This window comes from Lucilia cuprina, chromosome 2, assembly GCF_022045245.1.
Source record: "Lucilia cuprina isolate Lc7/37 chromosome 2, ASM2204524v1, whole genome shotgun sequence".
Classification (NCBI taxonomy): domain Eukaryota; kingdom Metazoa; phylum Arthropoda; class Insecta; order Diptera; family Calliphoridae; genus Lucilia; species Lucilia cuprina.
In genome coordinates this window covers 8,907,378-8,932,893 of record NC_060950.1, presented here as the reverse complement: position 1 = coordinate 8,932,893, position 25,516 = coordinate 8,907,378, and the positions used below count along the sequence as shown (strand labels likewise).

Below are 25,516 nucleotides of genomic sequence, written 5' to 3'. Positions count from 1 at the left end.
TGTTTTTTAGTTAAAAATTATTGAAAATATTTTTATTTGCGAAAGCGATGGCAAAAGTAAATACTTTGGATCCATTTTCATTACTCTTCCCAATTAAAGAAGGGATTTTACATAGACCAAAGATTTAACAAATAAAAAAGTCTAAATCAAGAGAGCAATTAAGGTTTTGGACGATCTTTCTTTTCTCTCTTTCTCTCTCTCTCTCTCTCAAATTATTTCTCCTTAGAGGAGAATGCCCACCACTATTGGGAATCTTTCATTTACTTAATAACACCATCATACCTAGTTAGAAGGAAGTAGAGAAAATTGTGGAAGAGTTCAATGTCAGAAGGAAAGTTTCCCGTCTTTAAATATGCTGACAAACCTATACTTTATCTCAAAGGAGTCTTCAGTCAGATTCGAACAAGTGAGACATACAAATCCAAACAAGGACAAATCATTTAGGTCCCTACTAAGGCAAAAGAAGAAACTATGTAGATGTTTAGAAAAGGAAAAGAGGCTCAAAAAATTTCAAGAGAATAACCTGCACGATGTCTGCTAGGGGGCACTTTACACGATCACACTTTACATACGTTAAGTCTAATGAAAAAGTAAAATGAAATTCCATCCGTAGCGAGTTCAGCAACGTAAAATGGTTATGAGATCGACATCACACTATTGCGATTGAGATCATTTTGGAAATGTTAGATATTTTACACGAAAAGGACTCCAATGACATTCTTCCTGTGGCAATCATCGATCAGATCTTCAAAACTTGCCTTATTAGGAACAAAGGTACGGCTTATTTCTTCTCGTAGTTATTGGCCAATGGCATTCTTCATGAGGCAATTATCGATCAGAATCAGATTAGGTAATGAGGGCACATTTCTTGTGGTAGTTACCGAACTAAACTTCAAAGCTTGCCTTTTCAAGAACAATGATATGTCTTATTTCGCCTCTAAAGCTCTAAATCTCGGGGATAGAATGTTGGTTTAAGTATATATCATATACCTAATAGGTTGGATAATTCTCTCTTCAAACAGGTCTGTGTACAAAGCAGCATATGCTGGATTCCTGAACCCGATCAGTATTTCTTACCGGTCGCATAGTGGGACGCCGATACATGCTGGGGAATTGTCAGGTTAATATTCAATGGTTGCTTGTCTTGCCGTAGAGTGATCTTTATGATAATGGAAATGGAACTGATGCAAAAATTCGGGAAAGATCGGAAAAGTCTTCATATATTGGAGATTAATACTGATTTAGTAGAAGTTCTTCGGTGTTTTAAATTCCTATTTCCTTTGTCACATAGTTCGGTTCATAAAAGAGGGAACCTGATCCATTTTGTTGGGTAAAGATCGGGAAAGTCTACATATATTGGAAATTAATACTGATTTAGTAGAAGTTCTTCGGTGTTGTAAATTCCTATTTCCTTTGTCACATAGTTCGGTTCATAAAAGAGGGATCCTGATCCATTTTGTTGGGTATTCCGGGCTACCAGATATGTCTCTAGGTGCCGTTGCTGAAACAACAGAGCCATCTCAGTAGTGTGGTTGCGCGGGCTTAAAGAGGTTATGAAATGCACTGGAATGGGTCATTAGATGATGGGATTGCATTTTATATAATGTAATCTTTCATGGCATCATAAGAGTGGTCATCTTTCGGTATATACGGAAGACCGATTTCACCTGATGTTGAAGTTTGTCTTCCCTTCTATTGACTTTAGACCAGTGATTGCTTTTTCATTGTCGGGGTGTGCATTAGGCTTGAGCCTATGCTGCTTGTCATTCAAGCAAGAGATTAGATGGCTCGAGTAGTTAAGCAAAGTGCTTGTACATGGACTGGCATATCCATGTACAAAAAATGACACCTGAGTTCTTAATTGAAGAATTCAGGGGTGTATGAAAAAAAAAACACCGTAAAATAAGGCCATCAAGACAGTTGTTTACATTTAGTACTCGACATTCGTGTTCCCATAGGCCCAGAAAATTAACTCACAAAGACCTATGGTTAAGGACGACTGAGGTGGCACAATTTCTTAAAGGATCTAGTTTAAATTAAATTTCCTATTCTTTACCCCAAAACATATGAGTGTGTAAATAGATTTTGTATACAAGTTGCAACATTTTAATAAGAGGTTGTATGTAAATACTTTTTTTGCTGTTGTTGTTTTGTTTTTATGTAAATTTTGTAGTTCTTTTTTTAGCATTTACGTATTGTTTATGTGGATTGTTTTTTATATTTTCGTTGTTATTTTCACCACCACTTAACACACCACCCTTAAAGAAACCCAAAAAATTTTTTTTGGCAAAGGGTATGTTTGGGGTAGTAGGAACAACAAGAAAATCATTGTACAACACAAGTATTTACATAAATATATGTAGGGGCATATTGACAAACATTTAAAATATATAATATTTTGTTGTACTTGTGGCACTAAGTACTGATGTTTGTTTAGCACAAATATCTATGTTCATTTCGAAATTCTGAATACAAACGATATGTGTAAAAACGACTACGACATCAAATGGAATGGAAAAAGCGAGTAAAACGAGGAGTATGCGAGCCACACACTAAATGTTGGTTTCACCGTTTAATAAAATCAATATTATTCAAAGTTTATATAACTTCACAATATTTAGGAATACTATCTAGCACTTAAACACTATTAAATAGAAAAACAAAATTCATAGAAAACTTACCATTTTGCTTAAATCTTTAACATTTTCCACAGCTGTTGAAGTTGAGGTTTGTTTGTCAACTCCCGTAGCTGTTGTTGGAGTAGGAGTTGTTGTCGATGTTGTTAATGTTGATTTTGATGAAGTCTTAAGACCATCACCTTGATCTTTTGTTTTGGCTACATCATGTAATGATGAAGATTTTATATTCGCTGCCACACATATTTTATCTTTTGAGGAATCCGTTTTGTTGTTCCAACTAGAGTTATTATTATTATTAATATTATTGTTATTTGTGGAAACTTTAAAATTTCTACGCAACGACAGTGACCGTTTGATTAATGTGGGTTCCGCCACATTAGCGTCCGTTTGTGAGATTAATGCCAGCTTTCGTCTAGTACTGAATTGTAGTCCACCGGTCGCAATAGCCGTAGTTGTTGTTTCGTGGGTGTTTTTACTGGTATTGCTGTTATTGTTGCTGCATTTCTCCTCATTTACAGTGCATGCATTCGTCGTAGTCGTTGTTTCATTTATGGTTGGTTCCATGATGAGTGGTAAATTTGATTTTGTACCACGCAAGCGCACTGAAGAGGAACGTTTGAAATTGTAATGTTTTTGTTGATGATTCGTTGGCGACCAAAGTGTTGCCAAAGGATATGGTATTTTTGTTTTGGGCGCTAAGGTTGCTAAATTATTGGATCTTGGTAGTATATATGTCCTAGTTGAGGAACAAGAGGAGATTGGTAACGGTAGTAAAGAAGTATGTTTGGATAGTTTTGTGTCAGCTGGTGCAGTTGTTTTGTTGTTATCTATTGTTTTGCTAATTGGGTTAAAGACAACGACGTCTGTTATTATTATATCTTTACAGGTGTTGTTGTTAGCGCTGTTGTTGTCTTTAGTGTTTGTTTCTATCTGCAGATTTTTTAGCACAGTTCGATGATCTATTCGAGGATATGTCGACGTTGCCAACGATGACATCATTTTAAATTACTGTTATTTTGTAACTGAAATTGAGAAAAGAAAAACGGCAAAAGAAAAATTTAATGAAAACTATTTGCATTAAATTAAAGTGAATTATTTAAATAATTATTGGATATATTTAAAATGATTTAATTAAAAGTAATTGCAAACAGTTAGTTGTTAGAAATACCCAAAAGGTACACTCCCAACTAAAATGGGGAAATTTAATAAAAACCACTAAACACCGTAAAAACTTTAGACTACACTACAGATTAGAATATAATTTGACTGCATACAAGACTAAACTATAAACTAAAATATATAGGCTAGACTTAAGATTAGAACATATAATAGTCCATAGACTTCACTGTAGACTTAACTATAGAATATACTATAACCTAGACTATAGACTAAACAATAGACTAGAATATAGACTAGACTATAACCTAGACTATAGACTAAACAATAGACTAGAATATAGACTAGACTATAGACTAGACTATAGACTAGACTACAGACTAGACTATAGACTAGACTATAGACTAGACTATAGACTAGACTATAGACTAGACTATAGACTAGACTATAGACTAGACTATAGACTAGACTATAGACTAGACTATAGACTAGACTATAGACTAGACTATAGACTAGACTATAGACTAGACTATAGACTAGACTATAGACTAGACTATAGACTAGACTATAGACCAACTGTAGACTAGACTATAGACTACACTAGACTAGACTATAGACTTGTCTAGACTATAGACTACACTACAGGCTAGACTGGTCCATCCACTAAGCTATAGTTTATATATAGGGTATAAGAAAGCCAATTATTAATTAGATTTAAAACCCAACACTTCCCTATTTTTCAAAAAAAAGGAAATGAAAAATCTCAAGTACATCATTGAAAATTCTCTCAGCCATATAAATTATAACTATGTACATATGTATATTATACGTACGTATAATTTAATCTTACTTTCTTTTCATATCGAATGAATATGAAGTTTACTTTTAATAATTAATCTTAAACATAAAGTTATTAAAAATAATAAAAATAATATAAACAAGAAATTGTTTACATTTCACTGAACATCAACCATCCATTCCAGCTACAATTTACCGCATGGCAAACAAAAAGAAGAAAAAAAAAAACTTGAGAGAAGCAACCGAGAAGAAAATCTACATCAACAACATTATTACAAGAAAAACAAAAAAATGTGTAAAATATCGGGGCTCAAACACATAATAAATCTTGGCAAAAAAATATTGATGAACAAATGTTTATATGTACGAGCGTTTGAAAGCATTGTATTCGTGTTAAATACATAATTTACTTTCATTATAAGTTTAGACTTAAAACATGATCAAATGTGTTTTATTTTCGTTAAGTATTTATATTTAAAAAGTGAAAATAAATTAGTTTTAATTAAGCTTTCAAAATTAATTTCAAATATTACAATAGTTTCTAGATGGATTTTACATATGCGAAAAATTTTAGCTAAAATTTTGCAAAAATTTAAAATAATTAACAAAACAACTTAATTATACTTAAAAGAGCGGCAAATGTTGCTTGAATAAGAGTGTTGTTTAAAGGAAAATATTAACGAATTTAAATAGTTTTATAAACAAATGATAAAAGTTTAAATTGTCTATAAAATTGTTTGGTAAAACTTTTTATTTTCTAACGTTTGTAGTTAGTCGCTGGTATTGTAATTTGTTAATTTTATATTTTAGGTCTATTTGTCACTAATTACACGTACTGATGTTTTTACACTAAATTGAAAATTTAACATTAATTTAACTATAAATAAAACGGAAGTTGGCTAAAGTTTATAAACACTATATTTTTAAAGTTATTAAGGTTAATTTGTTGTGTTTTTTTTTAATTTTGAACTGCGAAAACACAATAACAAACTAGACCCAAAACAAAATTATTCAAACAGTTAAACAATTGTATAAACAATTTGTTGTTATTGCATGTAGTTAGTAACAATACTTACTAGTAGATACAAGTAAAAGTTACATAATATCTCATGTTTGTACTAAACTTGTTTAACTAAATTTTACCCATTGTACTAAATGTTTAGTAAAGGTATTTTTTTAACAACACTTTCTTCAATATTTTTAGTTTAAATTAGAAATAGAGTTATTGCTGTAGTTTTTATTATCAACAGTTAAATGTTTTGATTTGATTACTTAAATAACCGGTTTCGAAAAAAATTACATAAAATTCTATGAAAATAAATATACTAAATACATATTTATTTACAAAAGATTCTAAGAAAATTACAACAAATATTAATATTGTAGTGTTTATGTTTAGAGCAGAAATCAAATTAAAGTTCTAATAAATAATACTAAAATCTCATGCAACTTATTATCAGATAAGACTCTTTTGAGATAGTTACTAACACACATTCTGAATGCATAGCAATTGGTTCAATCAAAAGAAAATATAAATAGTGTTAAAATATTTGACATTTGACATTATTGTTTAAAACAAATTGATTTGATACAGTATAGCATTTGATTAAAAATTCAGCGCTATTTGGGAAAAAACTACAATAATTAATATTAGTATAGTTCTAAAACTATACTCCGTCCAACTGTTTGTCAATAAAAAGACTAGACTATATAGATTAGAATATAGACTAGACTATAGACTAGACTATAGACTAGACTAGACTATAGACTAGACTATAGACTAGACTAGACTATAGACTAGACTATAGACTAGACTAGACTATAGACTAGACTATAGACTAGACTATAGACTAGGCTATAGACTAGACTATAGACTAGACTATAGACAAGACTATAGACTAGACAATAGACTAGACTATAAACTAGACTATAGACTAGACTATAGACTAGACTATAGACTAGACTATAGACTAGACTATAGACTAGACTAAAGACTAGACTATAGACTAGACTATAGACTAGACTATAGACTAGACTATAGACTAGACTATAGACTAGACTATAGACTAGACTATAGACTAGACTATAGACTAGACTATAGACTAGAATATAGACTAGACTTTAAACTAGACTATAGACTAGACTATAGACTAGACTATAGACTAGACTATAGACTAGACTATAGACTAGACTATAGACTAGAGTAGACCATATACTTTAGACTACACCATAAACTAAATCATAGACTAGACTAGCCATTAATTTTGCATATTTGCATAGCATATTTGAAACCAACTTTCATTAATCCAAAAAGATTTCGGAGGAAAAAAAATTTCATGATCTATAATATTTTTTGGTCGTTTTAGTAGTTTAACAAAAAAAACCCTGTAATCTCTTTTAACCACTATCATTTTAACCACAATTGTTTAAAAATTTTTAAACTTACTATCTAACTTCTCTATTACATTTGTTGTTATAATGACAAGTACATGCATATAGGTATATAAATATATTTGATTTTTTCACGATTAACCAATAAAATGTGTCATTAAAAATTGTATTTGACATTGCATTCAAATAAAATTATTAACTTTAAAGATTATTTACAACAAATGTAAAGGGAGCGAGATAAATATTTTCTAAATGAAAGATCAAATTTTAATTATAATCTAAAATTTCCACAAAGTCTAGTTTCCAGCAGGTAAATGATATATTTGACACTAATAAAACAGTACAAAAAAACATCTCACTTTATCCATTTTGTTAATGTCGAACTTTTAAACCACGTTAAATTATATATTTATAACAATTTAGAAAAATGTTAATTCCCGTTTCATTAACAAAAAAAATATAATAATAAATAAATCAAAAATACGACACGTTATATTGAAGCTCGCGTTATTGACTGTCATATTTGTGGTTAAACGAAAATATTGTAGGGCTTTTAAGTTCTCTTTATAATATTATACATATAGTTCTGCTGGTTCTGCTCGTTTAAACGGTGTTGCAATAACAGTACGTACTGTTGGAACACTTGTATATTGAGTTTGCTTTATCAGCAAAAAATACAATACATTTTGGTACTCAAAATTGATAAGAAAGAATATTTTATTTGTTTTGTTTTGCTGCTGTTAAAAAAAAAAACAATTTGTTAATAATATTAAAAAATAAATAAATAGAAATATAATGCAAAAAACTGTTAAAATTAATGTTTTGTTTATATTAAACATTGATATAGTGAAGTAAAGTTGGGCAAAGTTGTTTTAACAGAGATACTATTACTTTTATTAACCCTTTAAATAACACGCTCGTAGAGTTCGGTTTATTCGTACTTTGAGGCGCTGATGAGGTCGCCGCTCATATCTATCTATCTATCTATCTATCTATCTATCTATCTATCTATCTATCTATCTATCTATCTATCTATCTATCTATCTATCTATCTATCTATCTATCTATCTATCTATCTATCTATCTATCTATCTATCTATCTATCTATCTATCTATCTATCTATCTATCTATCTATGATTCGATACGGTTCCAGTTTGTACATTATTTAGAGGGTTAATAAACAATTGCACTGCCTTTTAAACGCATCACCAGTCACATCATTTTACAGTAATGTTTGCAACATATTTTTGCTAATATTATGCAAATATTTTTCACTGTTCACTTCAAACAATTCCCTAAAAATTTATGAGGCGTTACGTGATTTACAAATGCTCATTAATTAATTAGCAACAAAAATAATGTTATTAATTTTTATTATTACATTGTAATAAAAGTTATAATTAAACCAAACCATAACAAATAAAAAAAATTACAATTTTATTTGTGTAATAATAAAAAATCAAATTGTACTATTGTTTAAATATTTGGTTGGAAAATAAAGATTTAAATAAAAAGCTTCCCAGTATTGAAGTATCTTTCTTTTTTTATTTGTAATTATGATGGTATCTTCTTGGATGGAGACGTTGCAGTTTTTGTTTTGTACACACTGGCATGTGAATATGTTAAATTTTCAACGTAACATCTTGATTAAAGACAGTCAGAGTAGTCTGCCAGACACAAGAAACAGCCAAACGCCTACATAATGAGATTTTTCACCTTTTTCTTTTTTTTATAGTTTAATTTTAATTTATTTTGATTTTTTTGCAAGATTTTTTTTCAGCCGTTTTCTTGCAAATAGTGAGTGGGTCATATGCAAAAATATTTGTATCTGTTGTATAGGGAGTTGTTAAAGTAATTATAACAGTGAACAATGAATGCATAATTTTGAAAAAAAAAGTATTTAAAGTGAAATTTGTAATTTACTGAAACAAATATTTTGTCGTTAAGATATTTTCTGCAGATTTCTAGTAGAAAATATGCAAACATCATTTTCACATCATTATTAACGATAGTTGTTGGTTGTGGTTGTGGCAATCATTATAATCAAGTTTCTAATAATTAAAATCTTTTTTTTTTTCTTTTCCATAACACATCAATTATTTTGAGAAATTTAAATGTTTAAAGAAAAATTTATTTGAAAAAAATGTGTGAAAAAATATCAAAAGACAAAAATCTTTGAAATAAATTCAAAGTTTATTTTTTTAATTTGTTTTTTAACTTTAATTTAACCTTTATTTATCTAATTATTAATAATTCATAAAATTTCAATTATAATTTCAATTCTTGACCCAATTTTATTACATTTCCGTTGTTAAAATGTTAAAATCGCAGTTTAAATACAAAAAAGACTATTGTTAAAAAAAAAAAAACAAAAAAAAAAACCGCCAGTCAGTTACTCAGTCATGTACAATCTCTATTTATTTAATCATGGGAATTGTTTGGGTAAATTGCTTAAAGAAATAACAATGATAAAATCAAAATACATAAAAAAACAGTTAAATTAAATTATAAGCGAATTTTAATCGATTATTATCTGCTAAGTTTACAAATTTACCGTTGCAAATATTTATTTAAAATAGTGTTTGCAATTATTCGATTGCTGCATCGGTAGTGGGTTATATTCCCACCTGAGTTACTGCTTAAGGAGAGGCCTTAGTGTATTTCTTTGTATTTAATTGTACATCCAACTTATTTTAGAACTGTTAAGAAGGTGAGACAGGGATCCTTTGAGTTGGCTTCCTAACAAACAATCATTATCTTCTTTTATAGTTTCAAATCCAAAATAAATCTTTAAGAAAACAACTTCTTCCAGATTTGGTAAAAAGGCAAGAGACAATAAACTTTATATTTTCCAAATCCAAAATGAATTTTTAAGAAAACATGAACGGCTTCTTTCAAACGGCTTCAAGGACACAGATTATTCGCTTTAGCTTCCTAACGACAATCGCTCTGTTCTTATTGGTGCTTAAAATAGACACAAATCTTTATATATTCAAATCTATCAGATTTTTAAGAAAACATGTAAAAAACTTTCTGGACAATTCCAAATGACTTCCTCTGGACTTTTAAAAAAGGCAAGAGACATGAATTGTTTGATTTCGATACCAATGAAAATCACAGATAATCGTCCCAATTCCAACCGTGTTCCACTCTAAAAAATGTTGGAGGTCACATTTAATAGTCTATTTACTTCCTCAGCTCACTCTGCTGCAATTATGCACAAATTGCCAAGTAGAAACAAGGTTCTCAATGCGCTAGCCGGCAGCACTTAGATTATGAAGAAAGAAACCTTGTGATTAATTATGCAGCTCGGTCACCATAAGTGGAGAAATAGTCACCCTAAGGACTGTAACGGGCTATCTACACATCACCTGCACTAGGGGACAAAGGTCCTCCCAGTCAAGGAACACAATGTCATGTTGACTTAACAGTTTTTCTTGGGATGTAAACTTTAATTAAAAACACTGTTAGATACTTTCCCGATGTGTGTAAGATAGGATCTTCGTATATACGAGAAGAACATAGAAAGATATGTACAAGATTTAATGACAATCATAGAGATGCCATAAATTCCGCGGTCGCCTCCAAGTATGACATAAATGTCGTTCTTGGAGGTCGCTAACCAAACATAGTAGATACAGAAGAAAATCTGCCGCGGGAAATAAGAGCAGTTCTGACACAACTTAGATCGGGATGGAGCAACAAGCTTAACGCCTACCGGTCATGTATAGACCGCGTTGTCTCCAACGAATGTCCTGCATGTGGTTAAGATCCTCATGACACCCACCATATATTTAACTGCTCAGAAAACCCTACTTCACTTTGTCCAATGGATTTTTTGGACGTATCCAATTGAAGTAGATCAATTTTTAAGCCTGGACGTTGATCTAGACCCCGCAACCAGATTACTGTATAGTCTTAGTTGTTACAACTTTAATTCCAATTCTGAATGTAATTATTAAATTTTTTGCACCCAATACTTTTACTTTTGAAATATGTTATTGAAATTATGATGTTGCTATCTTAGAAACGACAAGTAAGTACTTGAAATCAATTACCAACTGTAATCACCACCTCCAAAACTGCAAATAATTGACCCATACTTTTTACAAATATTAATACTATGCGTATTCACCAATAGTAAGTTATATTTATTTTTTTATTAATAGTTTTAAATAAACCCATAAATCTGCCCAGAAAACTAGACATTTTTGTTTGAAGAAAATGTGCATAGAATTTATTATTAGTTTAGACCTCGACGCCCTAAGTTTTGTTTTAAAATAAAGAGCAAAACTCATTTAGCATATTAAATTTAAATTCGCAATAAGGTTTTTTTTCGTTTAAGATGACATCAACCAAATATAGTTGTAATATAATTTAAAGAAATTTCTCCTTTCTTTTGTACGAACTTATGGCCTTTTTGTGAGATGGTTTTTAAAATTCAAAACAGAGTAATACAATCAAAAACCAAAAAAAATTGAATTGTAATTTTGTAAATTGTTTAATTTAATCCTTAATCGATCTAGGAAAGAAACAGATTTCAGTTTCAATCATTGCTTAATAAAATTCAAAATTTTGCCTTCAATTGTAACTCCGGACATGGTCTAATTTGAGCTTTATTCAATGTTCGGTGTAAAGCTTTAAGTGCAACGCTGCATAATGAGCAGTTACATCCTCTATTGAGCCCTCTAGTATATTACCTAATATAAGGAAGGTTGCAATCTTATCGAACATTAGAAATCATCTAAATTCATAGTATGGCCCAGATTCAGAAAAGTATAATTTCGTATAAGTTGAAAGTTTTGTAATAGTTTATTCTTATTTTAACCAAATGTAATAGTTTAAGGCAAGAAAGTCAAATAACTTTTTCTAACTCGTTCTTCTCGAGTAGAGGACCAATCTGATCTAGTCTAATATTTTTTTTATATCGCAATAGTTTAACATCCTTCTTTAGGGCAATTTTATTTATAGAGGGATCACTCACCACTGCGACCTAAGTTATGGCAATTTGTTGTTGTAACAGTTCGACTGTAGCCGATAATACTTTTCTGGTTTATACAAGTGTCGCTGGGTTAACAACCTTTGGTCGAGTATGACTTGGGTCATTCCAGAGCAAAGATCCTAAAGTTTGTCTGTAGCCGATAATACTTTTCTGGCGAAAAATTTCGGTTTATACAAGTGTCGCTTGGTTAACAACCTTTGGCCAACAACCTAACTCGTGTGGTTCCGGAGCAAAGATTATATTGCCGTGCGAACGAAGATGATTTGTGCAGCACTTTGATTCATCGTATAAATCTTATACGTCCGGAATTCTCGTAACTCACATAATCAGCAGAACCTTGTTTCATGGTTGTCACAAATGTCCTGGTTGTATCTAAGTCCATATTGTTCTTTATCGCGTCATAATCTTGTTCTTGTCGCGTTAATAATTTTGTTAAATGTTAGTTATGAAGCTTTTTGTCCTGTCTGAGTCCTTAAATTGATTCCCATTGAAGGAGAAATTCGAATTTACCATAAGAGCTACAATTTACCCTAATGTATCTTTTGGGAATGCCAAGGAAAAGCTCTTTTTTAACGAAGGTCTTTCGTTTTTTTAATATTTGCCAGAAAATTTACTTCCTTTTAGGTCTATCATGATTTAATTGGCTTATAACATTGGATGTGGCAACTACTGTAAATTTGGTTGCTACTATAAATTTGGTAATCACACAATTCGACTTCTTATAACGACTACTGCATGAGATGAGAAAGAAGAGGAATCAATGGAACATCTTATCTGGGACATCGATTTCTGGAGGACACCTCAGAATTATCAAGGACTAAAATAGATAACCTGAACGCCTTTATCAGGCACTGCGGTTGTTTTGGCGAGACAAACTCAAATAGCACTGATTAGTAGCTTTTTCAAGTTCGAGACTCTTACTCTCTTATGTTATGTTCTTAGTCTCTCTCTATCTATCTTAATCTCCGTCTTTCAATACATTCTACTACTATTAATAACCCTTAACGCCTCTTCACTATTGTCTATTACCATAACTTTCCATGTCCTCTTCCTCTACGCTTTTAATACACTTACAGGTATCACAAAGGGACCAATAGGACCCACGTGTATATCTATTGCAATCTGAACTACCAACCAACATTGGACAGATGGACTTTTTGTTCGAAAATGTTTTGTGCCTTCAACGATTTGGAACATGATAAACCATTCTCTAAAAAAGGGAATCATGATTATGAAATGTAAACACTTTTAAGACCAGTTACTTCAACATTTTTCTCATTTACAACACCGTGTATTATAAATGCAATCAAATAGCAATGTAAAGGCGTTGTACATGGATATTTCGTAAATAATATTTGCGGTATGCCTCACGCAACCACAATATACAAACGAAAACTTCGTAAGCCAAACAGACAGACTGCTTACATATTATTACTGAAACTAACAGACAAACAGTCTAACTTAGAGACCGACTTAAAAAAAGTGTAATGGGTTTCAATTACAGACATTTTTATTTCACAATCAAATGTTGGACTAATCTGGTTAAATAGACATTTATTTTCAAATTTTGTAAAAATTTGTAAAACTTACCTTGAATTTAGTTTTTTATTTAGATTTGTAGTTTTTCCTAAATAAAATTATAAACCATATAAGAATGGTTAAAAAAATAAATATTTTAGAATTTAATTAATAAATTATTATTCTTTTTTTTAAAGAGTTTTCAAAATTTAACAGTTATTTTTTTTGAATTTTTTGTTTGTTTTTAAAACTTTTAAACAAACATTTAAAAGTATTAAATAATTTTTATTATTTTTTTTGTTAAAAAATTTTCAAATGTTAAATTTATCTTTAGAATAAATAAAACTAAAAAAAGAAATAATTATAAGTTTGTTATTTAGATTTGTATTCAACACACTTCAACAAGAAACAAAATGCAACTGAAAGTTGGCCACAATCGTTTTTAGCATTCAAGCGATTCCCATTCATTATTAACAAACAAAATGTATAAAATTTTTGTTAATGTTGTATAAAATAATATAAAACAAAAAAAAAAACAACTACAACAAACGCAACAAGTCAAGAAGTAGAAACTACAAAGACAACAGCAACAATAACAAAAAAAATTAACTCTAATAATTTTTATAATGTACCATTTTAAAAACAATAACAATTGTTAAAAAAAAGAATTCTCTTTAGACTTTTAACTAAATTTTCTAGTATTTTTCTTTTCTCTGGCTTTGTTTTAAACATTAAAAAAACAGAAAAATCAACAAGAAAAAAAAACATCATTAAAATGTAACTTTTGGTAATTTTGAATCAAAATATAAATGAAAAAACAAACTAACGAAGGGAACTAGACATTAATAACATACTAAATACTAGCTGATGATGCTAAATACTACGGATGAATTATTAAAACAAAAACAATTTAAAAGTTAAATCGTAGAGAGTGAGAGCAACAGAACACTTACACAGCAATAGTTTAAGAGAGCAGTAATTTAAATTTGTAAACTTTATAATGTAAATGACCTATAAAACCGGGTATAAAAAAAGATTAAGCCAAAATAAAATGAATATATTTTATTTTGTTTAATTTATATTAGTTTTTGCAGTTTCCTTAACTCGTTAAAGATACATATATTAGAAATTTTAATGAAAAGATCAAAAAAGTTAATGTTTTACTGAGGTACTACGGTGATTTTGGGTAAATTTTAAAAGGTGAAGATAATTTGTGTTAACTAGTTTAAAATCTCTTAGAAAAAATTAGCACAGATATCAATCAGCACTTCCTTAGTAAAAAAAGATTTTGTTTACTTTTAAAAGAAGAGATAATCAAAAGGGAAATGATATGTAGTTTCAACGAAGGTTTCAACGAAATGAGATGTGTAAAGTAATATGTTATTTATATGTTCTGTAAGAGAGAAATAAATGCCTGAAGATCCAAATCTATCGATCTATCTATCTATCTATCTATCTATCTATCTATCTATCTATCTATCTATCTATCTATCTATCTATCTATCTATCTATCTATCTATCTATCTACCTATTTATCTATCTATCTATCTATCTATCTATCTATCTATCTATCTATCTATCTATCTATCTATCTATCTATCTATCTATCTATCTATCTATCTATCTATCTATCTATCTATCTATCTGTCTATCTATCTATTTATCTGCCTTTCCATCTACAATCGATTTCAGTTATACATTTTAATTAACAAATCTTTCACAAACAAAAGTAATTTTTAACAATAAATGAAAGAACTTACCAGATTTCAAATACGTAATGGGTGTGCTTAGATCATGCACCAAATTTAGCGCATTTAAAGTACACACTAAAATGTACTTAATTTGCTTTAATCACAATAAAATAAATCTAATAAGTTTATTCCCTTCACTTACGGTTTTTTGTTTTTCTACTTTAAATTTATTTTCGATTTTTTGTATTGTTTCTTTTTTTAGTTTTTGCATTATAGTTTGTTGTTTATTTTCGAAATTACATACGTTACGCTATACAACCGCAAAATAAAATATACTTTTCAAAAAATGTTAAAAGTTAAAACAAGCTTGTAGTGATACGTGTACTCCTCCTACTTCTATGTTTTTAAGTTAAAAAGTTATCAGCAAGAAAATTGTCTGCCTCAACGAGGAACAAGAAACTAATAATGTATAAAACAAAAGGTGAGAAGATGTATAGTAGGAAACAGAATTTCCCAATGCTTTTTTGAAAGAAAATAATAAAATTTTTAAATAGTAAAATAATATTTTTGATTTGGCAAACTCTGCTTTAAACGTTGAACAATTGAAATTGCAATAAATTGTGGTAAATAGTTTAAAAGTGAATTATTTAAGCATGAACTTTGCTTTAGTTTAAATAAAGTTTTTTGTTGTTGTTTTTATATACATACATAGGTACAAGTACTAACGAGTAAATGAACATACTAAATAAATATTTTTCTCTGTTGTAATTAAGAGAAGGTGTAGTCAGTTAGGTTATTTATTTCGCAGGGAGTTTATACAAAACATTAGTTTGAGAAAAAGGAGATTTTATCGATTGGATTAGCAGTATTTCATGCTAAATATTTAGAACTGTTATAAATTAAATATTTTAAATTTGTAACAAAAAATTCTTGGTGAATATAATTTGGCCTTCGGTAGGTTAGTGGTTGGTGTTCTAGTCTGGTAGACTGGAGGTGGTGGGTTCGATTCCCACCTGAGGCACTGGTTAAGGAGCGTACAACAGGCCCGATAAAGGCCAAGGTGTATTTCTTCGGATTAGATTTATGTTTAAAAACTATTTGGATTTTTGCTGCTTCTTTTATACGTCCTTTTCGTACATCGTACATAACTCAAAAATCATTTTTTTAATTTAAGACTAGCTGGCAAGGATGCGCAACATTTCCTTAGTTGTATAACTCCTCCTCTACTTCTATCCTTAATCTACATTACTTTCAGTATTTTATTCTATACTTACACTACATCTCTTTTATGGCTAAACCCTAAAAACTATCCGATTTCTTTCTTTTCTGTCTCTATTATCTTTACAAGGGTCTGAAAAAAAGACCAACAGAACCCATGCGTGCATATTTGCAGCCTGAATAATAGTTGTCCACTAATAGTATCAGATTGTGGTGCTCTGGTTAGACAGCTTTTAAATAGTCCAAGGTCAATCCAAAGATTAAAATGTGAACACCAGTTTATAGTCCCGGCAGACTAGAGGTATTGATAGCACCTCTTTACCCCCGAATTGTAATACACTAAGATTGTATCTAGCATCAAGGAAACATGCCCGGGGGCGCAACTTTTAGTAGTATATATTTTATAATTGAGACTTACCTTGTAATCATTCTGTTAAACATCTTCCAAAGATTGCAATCTATGAATTGAGTTAAGTGGCGTTTGACGTTTTTTTTTTCTTAAAGAGTCACACATTTACTTCACTGCAAAATACGTTTTATTTTATTTGTTTACCTCAAAAACATTCAAAATTCCATAAATACACTTTGAATTCTTTAAATTCTTGTTAAATTTTGCAAATTTCCTTTGGATTTCATTTGTTGACAACAATTCATAGTTTATCAAACTATAATTGTTTGACATTTACAAATTATAACGGTAACATGTTAACTACATTATTAAGCAACCATGGTAAATTACAAAACACACAAACAAACACAACCATACGCGATTTAAAGTCTAAACTAAAGAATAATAATACTTCTTTTTACATAAAATTAACTACAAAATAAATCTTTACAACTTTAATTCAATGTTCAGTAAATTATTAACTTAATTTATTTATTATAATTATACTTTAATTATTTTTTATTATTATTTTATATTTCTCCACCATAAAATTTAAGCCACTATAATATGATTTGTTTACAAATACCATTTTAAGCAACCCTTCGTCTAAATTGACATTTTTTCGTTTTTTCTGGGTTTATACAGTCAGACGTCGTTGTTGATTACTTGCACATTTGCAAACTGTCAAAAAGCAAGCTAAACTAAAAGAAGAAAGAAGAAAAAAGAATTCTGCTGTGTTGTTTCGAAAAAGAAGTACTTCTGCAGGGGAAAATTATTGCAAATTTATAGAAAAGTATTAAGTAAAAACCATATTAAAAGGTAAGTGTTGTGTTAAAAATTATAATAATAATAGAAAATTAAAAATTTGTATGCAAATTATTAGCATGGATCGTTTATTACGTTTGGGCGGCGCTATGCCACAAGCTCCACCACCAACTGATGCTCCTGTAGTGGATACTGCGGAGCAAGTTTACATTTCCTCTTTGGCTTTATTGAAAATGCTGAAACATGGTCGTGCTGGTGTACCCATGGAAGTTATGGGTCTTATGTTGGGTGAATTTGTCGATGATTATACCGTGCAAGTCATTGATGTCTTTGCTATGCCTCAGACGGGTACCGGTGTTTCGGTTGAGGCAGTAGATCCTGTATTTCAAGCCAAAATGTTGGATATGTTAAAACAGACTGGCCGTCCCGAAATGGTAGTGGGTTGGTATCACTCTCATCCTGGTTTTGGTTGTTGGTTATCAGGTGTCGATATAAATACACAACAATCATTCGAGGCTTTGTCCGAGAGAGCCGTTGCCGTAGTAGTAGATCCCATACAATCGGTTAAGGGTAAAGTTGTTATAGATGCCTTCCGTTTAATCAATCCCAATATGTTAGTATTGGGTCAAGAGCCACGACAAACCACCTCCAATTTGGGCCATTTACAAAAACCATCAGTGCAGGCTTTGATACACGGTTTAAATCGTCATTACTATTCGATAAGTATTAATTATCGTAAAAATGAATTGGAACAGAAAATGTTATTGAATCTACATAAAAAATCCTGGAAGGATGGTCTTACTTTGGAGGATTACAATGAACACTGCTCGATAAATGAGAATACAGTACAAGAAATGTTGGAATTGGCTAAAAATTATAATAAGGTAAGATTTTTTTTTATTTAAAAAAGAGGAGAAAATACAACAAATAATATATTTTCTTTTAGGCCTTGGAGGATGAAGAGAAAATGACTCCCGAACAGTTAGCCATTAAAAATGTGGGCAAACAGGATCCTAAACGTCATTTAGAGGAGAAAGTTGATAAGGTTATGCAAAATAACATTGTTCAATGTTTGGGTGCTATGCTTGATACTATTGTTTTCAAATAATTTATGCATTTATTTTTGCAAAACAAAATATTAAGGCCTTGAAGGCTTTTTATAAATTTTGTAGTTTTTTTTCTCTAATCTTATTTTCTAATCTTTTGTAATAACGAACAGCAAAGAAAGAAATGTGGAACACACAAAAGAATTATGCATATTTAAACTTTAATTTAAATAAAAACCAAGAAATTATTTTATAATTTTTTTTAGTTTCAAAATAATGTTACTTTCCTATTCATTTACTTGTATAATAACCTATTGGACTTCTATACTGTTTACTTCTTTTGTCGCAAGCATATTTGAAGATAAAATGTCGTTTTTGTATCTTGATATATTTGCCCCTATTCTTCATTTCAATTCGAATCGAAATTTTCTTCGTTTGGCAACTATGGTTATTATGCATTTCGATTCGACTCTCTGCCACATAAACAACAACTTACAAAAATGAAGGTACGATCGTAACGCAGAATACACAATTCGTAAAGCATTGAAACGAAATGAAATTGTTTCTTCTTTTTCTTACGATTAGGTTTTTTGTTGATATACCTTTTTTCGATTGTTGCGTAACTGAATGCGTAAACGTAATTGAAATGCAGAATAGGGGTGATTAGTTTCATTGTTTTCTAAAGGACCCAGATATATTTGTTCTGTATTGTCAGTCACATAGCAATGACGAATTAGCGAACCCGTTCTGTTTTTCTATCGGTACGTTTAATGAAAAGAGCATTCTAAAGGCCTATGATTTCATTGGAATATAGACACAACATATTTTCAAAAATTTTGGAATTTTGATCATATCTTTAACATATAAAACAAATTTTGACATGTTTAAAATAAAATTCAAAAATTTTAAACAAAAATCGTTTTTTAACAGTTATTTTAAAGTAACACTAATTATTATAAAAATTAAAACGCTTCTTTATTAAAAAACTATGCTGATTTCTTTATTACTTATTAGCATAGTCTAGAAATTCCAAAAATATAAAATTTTCTTAATAACACACAAATTTCACAATTCCTACATGAAAACCCTACTTTTAAGTACTAAAAATTTGCAACTCTGCTACTTAACATGAATAGGAAAAAAATTTGACAACCAATTGTCAAATCTCATTAAAAGAAAAAAAGTCGTGTAATTGATTGATTGAATTTCGTTTTTTTAATCATTTGGTGAAAATTTTACTCTTAAACTCTTTAATAAAAAGTAAAATAACTAAATAATGGGCTTATTAGGAGGACGCAACATATCGCTAGCATTTTGTATATGCATAGCCTTTGTCTTAATTGGCAGCATAAATGTAGAGGCCGAAAAAGAAATTCCGACAACAAAGTTTGGACAAAATGTTGGGGGACCCACCATGACTTTCTTATATTGGTAATCCAACTCCCACAAAAAGCAAAAAATAAAAAGCAATGAATTAATTTCCAACAAATTTCAGCTATTCCTGTGGCTATCGCAAAGCTTTTGAGGATTATGTTAACATACTATCAGAGAAATATCCACAAATTTCAGTGACAGGTGGCAATTATGATCCACCCGGCATGAATATGTATTTTTCGAAATTAATATTTGCTGTGAAAATCTTACTCATTGTTGTGATAGTATCATCTTTTGATATATTTGGAGCTATTGGTCAAGCCACTCCCAGCTGGTGGCGTCATTTGCTGGACAATAAATTGTATGCCTGTATGATGATATTTTTCGTAGGCAATATGTTAGAGGGTCAGGTGGGTTTATACAAAAAAACGAAATCACTTATCTATTTATTTACTTTTGTGATAAGAAAATCTTTTAATTATATTACTATTTGCTTATCTATTTTCATAGTTGGTCTCTTCCGGAGCCTTTGAGATTTCATTAAATGATGTGCCTGTTTGGTCAAAACTACAAACTGGTCGTATACCCGCTCCCCAAGAGCTTTTCCAAATCATCGACAATCAACTGCAATTTGGCGATAAAATACAAGAAAATCCCGAATTTGTGAAATAATAATTAACTTGTAGCTGCTCTTACAAAACAGCACATTTGTAACAATTTTTAAGACTTCATCAGCAAATTTATCAAAAGAAATTGTATTTTGTTTAATTTTTCAATTTTTATTAGACTTAGGTTTAAATGCAAATATTTCTTTAGACCGACCCCTTCTTCCTAGTCTCGTGTTGTAAAGGAAGTGTTTTAATAAAAAGTGTTTTAATGTAAAACTTTAATGATTTTTAACTTTTAAGTTTTTTCCCCGTTATTAGTTAAATTTTTCCTTTTTCTTATAATTAAACCTTATTAACGTTGTTCCTTGTAATTGTAACTTTTTAAACGAATTAAACATTATAAATCATTTTACCCTTTTTGTAAAATAAATAGTTAAAATAATGGGATTAAGTTAAAAAATGTTGTTTTGGATTTTTTGTTAATGAAATCTAAAACAAAAGATAATAATAAAAGTAAATTAAAATAAAGTAGAAGAAGTGGGTTTATGAATGGAGAATGGAGATAAAGTGGAGTTTTATACGTTCCCATGTCGATAGATTCTTCGCACCGAAAAGACTAGGAGTTTAACGACCAAGAATCGTTAACACAGCTCCACCGACTTTACACGTGTGGCTACTACAACAAACATTGGAGTTTTTAGGGAGAAGGATTAATTTCAGGGAGGTTACTTCTATTTCGATTCGAAAGAAAAGTCTATCGAAAAGCACTCGAGTTATAGCGAAATAAATTAGTTTCCGTATTTTCGATTTTTAGTACTCGGAGTTTAACTTTACAAGTGTTGCTAGTACAACAACAACAATGGAGTTTTTGCAGAGAAGTGTTAATTTCAAGGGTGTTATTACGTATTTCGATTCGAAAGAAAAGTCTATCGAAAAGCATTCGAGTTATAACCTAAGTTTCCGTATTTACGATATTTAGTAATATTCGAAAATTCCCAGTTTAGATCGAAAACTTAGGTTTGAACATGGAAGCAGTTGATGCAAGCAGGCTTGACCTATCCTTCAATGAACACTGTCGCACTTGCAAAGGCAGTAAAAAGGAATAAACGTTCTTCCATTTCAATGCTCTATCCGTGAAAAGAAACCCTTTTCTTAGCAGTTACTTCGGATCTAAACTTGGTGAGATATCTGGATCTAAGGCTTAGTTATATCCTGAGATTTCTCGCTCGGTATTCAGGCTGCAAAGATGCAAACATCTCTATTATTTACACAGGTATGTAGATAATAGAGATGGAAAAGAAAGGAAAGGGATAGTTTTAGGGTTTAGCCATAAGAGAGGTATAGAGTAATGATAGAATGAAAGGGAAGATGTTCGATAGATTCTTCCTCGTCTTCTTCAGAAGTCATTGTGGGGTATACCAAGTCTTCTTGAATGGTTACCGAATGAGTTATGTCCCGTGATGACAGAGACAAGATGCTGATGTGAGGACGGTTTAGTTGCTGAAGATAGGACGTGCGATTACAGTTCAAACTTGATCATATCTTCCTGGTGCTACGCCATCTTGTCAGAGAGAGTTGAAAGAACTTTTCATTTATTTGTTCCTATCGGGCATTGAGACTCCTATCTGCTAATCAGCAGTATAGTTGTCAGTCAAATCTTCTTGTCCCCGTACCCATTTGAGCACGATTTTTGAATGTCTCGCCATCCTGTTTAAGGATACCCCGCATTCCCGGACTGTTTGGATGTAGTATATACATATACCAATCAGGGATTTGATAACAGCTTGGCTATCGGTACAAATTTGAATATCTCTGTTTGATACTCTGTAATGCCAAAGCCAATTTGCTGCTCTTTATATAAAACTATAAAATACTACATTTGTGGAGTGGTCCAGTCAAAACAGAAACTCTTCAACTCTACTTGACAGATCGCGCGCAGTGAACTACCGCGTTAACTAGGTTTAAGCATATTTCTTAACTTTTTCGTTATTACGAATTTAAGGATTTTGAAAACAATTTGAAAATTTTCATTTTAATATTGGCTGGATCTAAAAATGGTTGGTTGTAACTGGATGTTCTTCTTTGGGGAAAAAACTTCCGGTTGATACAGCTGTTGCTGAGTTCACAATCTTTGGCCGATTGAGAATCGGTTCGTTCCGAGATCCAATTGTCGTCGTTACGAATATCTGACGAGTGGAGTGGTCCGGTGATCTTCAACTCTACTTGATAGATCGCGCGCAGTAAACTACCACGTTAACAAGGTTTGAGAAAACTTCTCAACATTTTCGTTATTACGAATGCAAGGATTTGGAAAACAATTTGAAAATTTTCATTTTAATATTATATTTTAACATCACTAAAAAATTAATGTTTTTTAGTGATGTTCAAAAATTCGGAATTATATTCAAAAATTTTCAATACATATCTTCTCAAATTACATCCAAATTATAAAGATTTTTAATATTTGAAATTTTGAACATGAGAATTTCAAAAATAATTTAAAAATTGCAGTTTTTAGAATAATCATGTTCATAAATTTAAATTTTTAAAGTAAATTCGATAATTTGATGAAAATGTTTTTTTTTTAGTGAAAAATCAGTTTTATTTTAATTTTTTATTATTATTTATTGTATATTTTTCTTTTTGTTACTTAAGTTTAAACACTAAACATTAGATTTATTACAAAAAACATATTTAAAAAAAGAATTTCATAAATTCGTTTAAATGGCAGATAAGAGAATGTTGTTGTTGTTCGATTAAATTTTCTTTTTATTTCTCATATTTTGGTTTTATTAAAAAAAAATGCTTGGAAATAAGCAAATTTTAATTATTTTTTGGTATTCGTTTACTTAATATTTATAAGAATATTAATTATTATTATTTATACGTAAATATTATTATAAAACATTAATTATTTCTTATTTTGTTTCTTGCATTTAATTAAATTTCTTCTCTTCTTCACTTTATATTTATTTAGTTTTACATATGTATATTTAAGGAAACGGTTTAAATTGAACATTCAACTGGTGTGCAGTACAAGAATTAAGATACATTAACTGGGACTTTTAAAAACACTGGGAGGTTTAAACGAGATGTACATGTATGTATATATATAAAGAGAGGGAGCACGAGAGGAAGACAAAATTTATTAATAATTAGGAAGAGAGTTTGGTGGGGGAGTGGAGAAAAAAAACTACAGATGTTTGTATTATAATTGCTAGTTGTTTTTGTTATTATTGAATCTCTACGATGAGTTCTTAATACAAACTTGACATCTTGAGACCTTTTGTAGCAGATTGCCAGCCTTAAGGGTCTCCATAGCGGGTTTTTGGAATTGTTGGTATTCTTCCATGGTGACCATCCAGAAACTGGACATGGTCTCGTAGAAGTGGCAGTGACCTTTGCCGCCGTTACACTCAATGAAGGGTGTGGTGCGGAAATCTTGTAAGCAGGAACCAGGTGAGGACATATCTTGACCACCACCTCCATTACCTGCGGCAGTGTGCTGAAATATAGATTATATCGTTAAATAGAAATACACAAATTATCTGATACATGAGATAAGAGAAACCCACCATCATGAAACTGTAACCGATCCAGAGACCTTCCCAACCATTTGGACAGCTTGGAATGTCTAAAGATTGACTGTGAATGGAAATGACATTTGATGGAGCCTCGCATACGGTACAACGAGAAATGTAGTTGCTGACATCTTGAGCTGGAACAGGCATCATTGGCAAAGGTGCAGATGTGGTCAACCAGAATGATTTATCGTTTCTGGAGGCATAGTTACAAATGTTGTTGGCACCGCAAGAGAGTACGGGCAGAGTAGAGAAGCGACGTACACAAGAACCAGGAGAACCCAAATCTTGATTGTGGGCGTAATCGTTACCATCGACGTACATGAGAGAGTAACCAGTCCACAATTCAATGTGGCCAGGTTCGCAACGTGGTATTTCTTCCGATTGACTGTGTTTGACCAATAAAATGCCGGTAAGATAATCTTGGGCAGCAGTGCAGGGAGCACCAGGTTCACCCTTAGGACCGAGGGCACCGGGAATACCTTCGCGACCCATAGGACCAGGAAGACCTTGATCACCCTTCATACCGGGACGTCCAGTGGGACCAGTAAGACCAATTAAACCTTGATCACCCTTTTCACCACGTTCACCTTGCAAGCCAATTAAACCACGAGGACCAGGAGCACCACGTTCACCCTTTTGACCGTCTCTACCAGGATAACCAGGTTCACCTTTAGGACCGGGAGGAGGTACCATACCAGGTTCACCCTTATCACCCTTAGTACCAGGTTTACCATCGCGACCGTTAATACCGGCAGGACCAGGGTAACCCTTTTCACCTGGAGCGCCTACAGGACCAGGCAAGCCATCGAGACCACTCATACCCATGTCACCCTTCATACCAGCACGACCAGGTAGACCAGGAGCACCAGTGAAACCTAAGTCACCCTTTTCACCCTTTTGTCCTTGGAAGCCAGGAGGACCCATTTCACCCTTAGGACCGGGATAACCCATATCACCCTTAATACCTTGTACACCAGGCATACCGTCATGACCATCTCTGCCAGGTTGACCCATCAAACCGCGATCACCTTTAGGACCTTGGGGACCAGGAACACCAGGAGGACCCATGGCACCAGGAGTACCTGGAAGACCAGGCAAACCTTTGTCACCCTTAAGACCAGCAGGACCAGGAGCACCTTAAAAAACATAAAAGTTAAGTATGATATATAGGTCGAAACTTCTTAAAACTTACCTTCACGTCCATTTTTACCAGTACGGCCAGGCAAACCCTTTTCGCCCTTAATTGTCAAACCAGGAGCACCCACATCACCTCTGGGACCCATATCACCCTTCATGCCGGGAAGACCATTCAAACCAGGAGCGCCAGGTGGGCCAGTCATACCACGATCACCTTTAGGACCACTGAAACCAGGTGCA

The 25,516-nt window shown here is 31.4% G+C and overlaps 4 protein-coding genes across 6 annotated transcripts in view; 2 read left to right on the top strand and 2 right to left on the bottom strand.

The window, feature by feature from the left end:
* The window catches only part of LOC111683659 (protein quick-to-court), a 42,587-nt gene extending 25,668 nt beyond the window's left edge, over positions 1 to 16,919 (bottom strand). For 2 of the 3 annotated variants that reach the window (XM_046946010.1, XM_046946004.1), the window contains exons 1-2: positions 13,538 to 13,602; positions 2,682 to 3,661 (exon numbers count right to left, since the gene is read on the bottom strand). In XM_046946010.1, the coding sequence (XP_046801966.1) occupies positions 2,682 to 3,638 (957 nt within the window). In that variant the 5' untranslated portion in view covers positions 3,639 to 3,661; positions 13,538 to 13,602. Of the gene's footprint in view, positions 1 to 2,681; positions 3,662 to 13,537; positions 13,603 to 16,792 lie in introns of those variants that run through there. The other variant, XM_046946006.1, reaches the window with a different exon arrangement.
* A 501-nt stretch (positions 16,920 to 17,420) lies between these two features.
* Positions 17,421 to 18,829, top strand: LOC111683656 (26S proteasome non-ATPase regulatory subunit 14). Its single transcript, XM_023445753.2, has 3 exons — positions 17,421 to 17,581; positions 17,646 to 18,411; positions 18,474 to 18,829. Exons 2-3 carry the CDS (start codon positions 17,647 to 17,649, stop codon positions 18,633 to 18,635), a joined length of 927 nt encoding a protein of 308 aa, XP_023301521.1. The 5' UTR covers positions 17,421 to 17,581; position 17,646; the 3' UTR covers positions 18,636 to 18,829.
* A 906-nt stretch (positions 18,830 to 19,735) lies between these two features.
* LOC111683657 (thioredoxin reductase-like selenoprotein T homolog CG3887) lies at positions 19,736 to 20,837 on the top strand. Its single transcript, XM_023445754.2, has 3 exons — positions 19,736 to 20,004; positions 20,069 to 20,357; positions 20,458 to 20,837. Exons 1-3 carry the CDS (start codon positions 19,850 to 19,852, stop codon positions 20,617 to 20,619), a joined length of 606 nt encoding a protein of 201 aa, XP_023301522.1. The 5' UTR covers positions 19,736 to 19,849; the 3' UTR covers positions 20,620 to 20,837.
* Positions 20,838 to 23,159: 2,322 nt separating this feature from the next.
* Positions 23,160 to 25,515, bottom strand: LOC124419076 (collagen alpha-1(IV) chain-like; the record flags this gene model as incomplete). Its single annotated transcript, XM_046947337.1, has 3 exons — positions 23,160 to 24,060; positions 24,131 to 25,275; positions 25,332 to 25,515. Coding segments are annotated over 3 exons (1,590 nt in total), but the record flags the coding sequence as incomplete, so codon positions are not given.
* Between the last annotated feature and the right edge of the window lies 1 nt (position 25,516).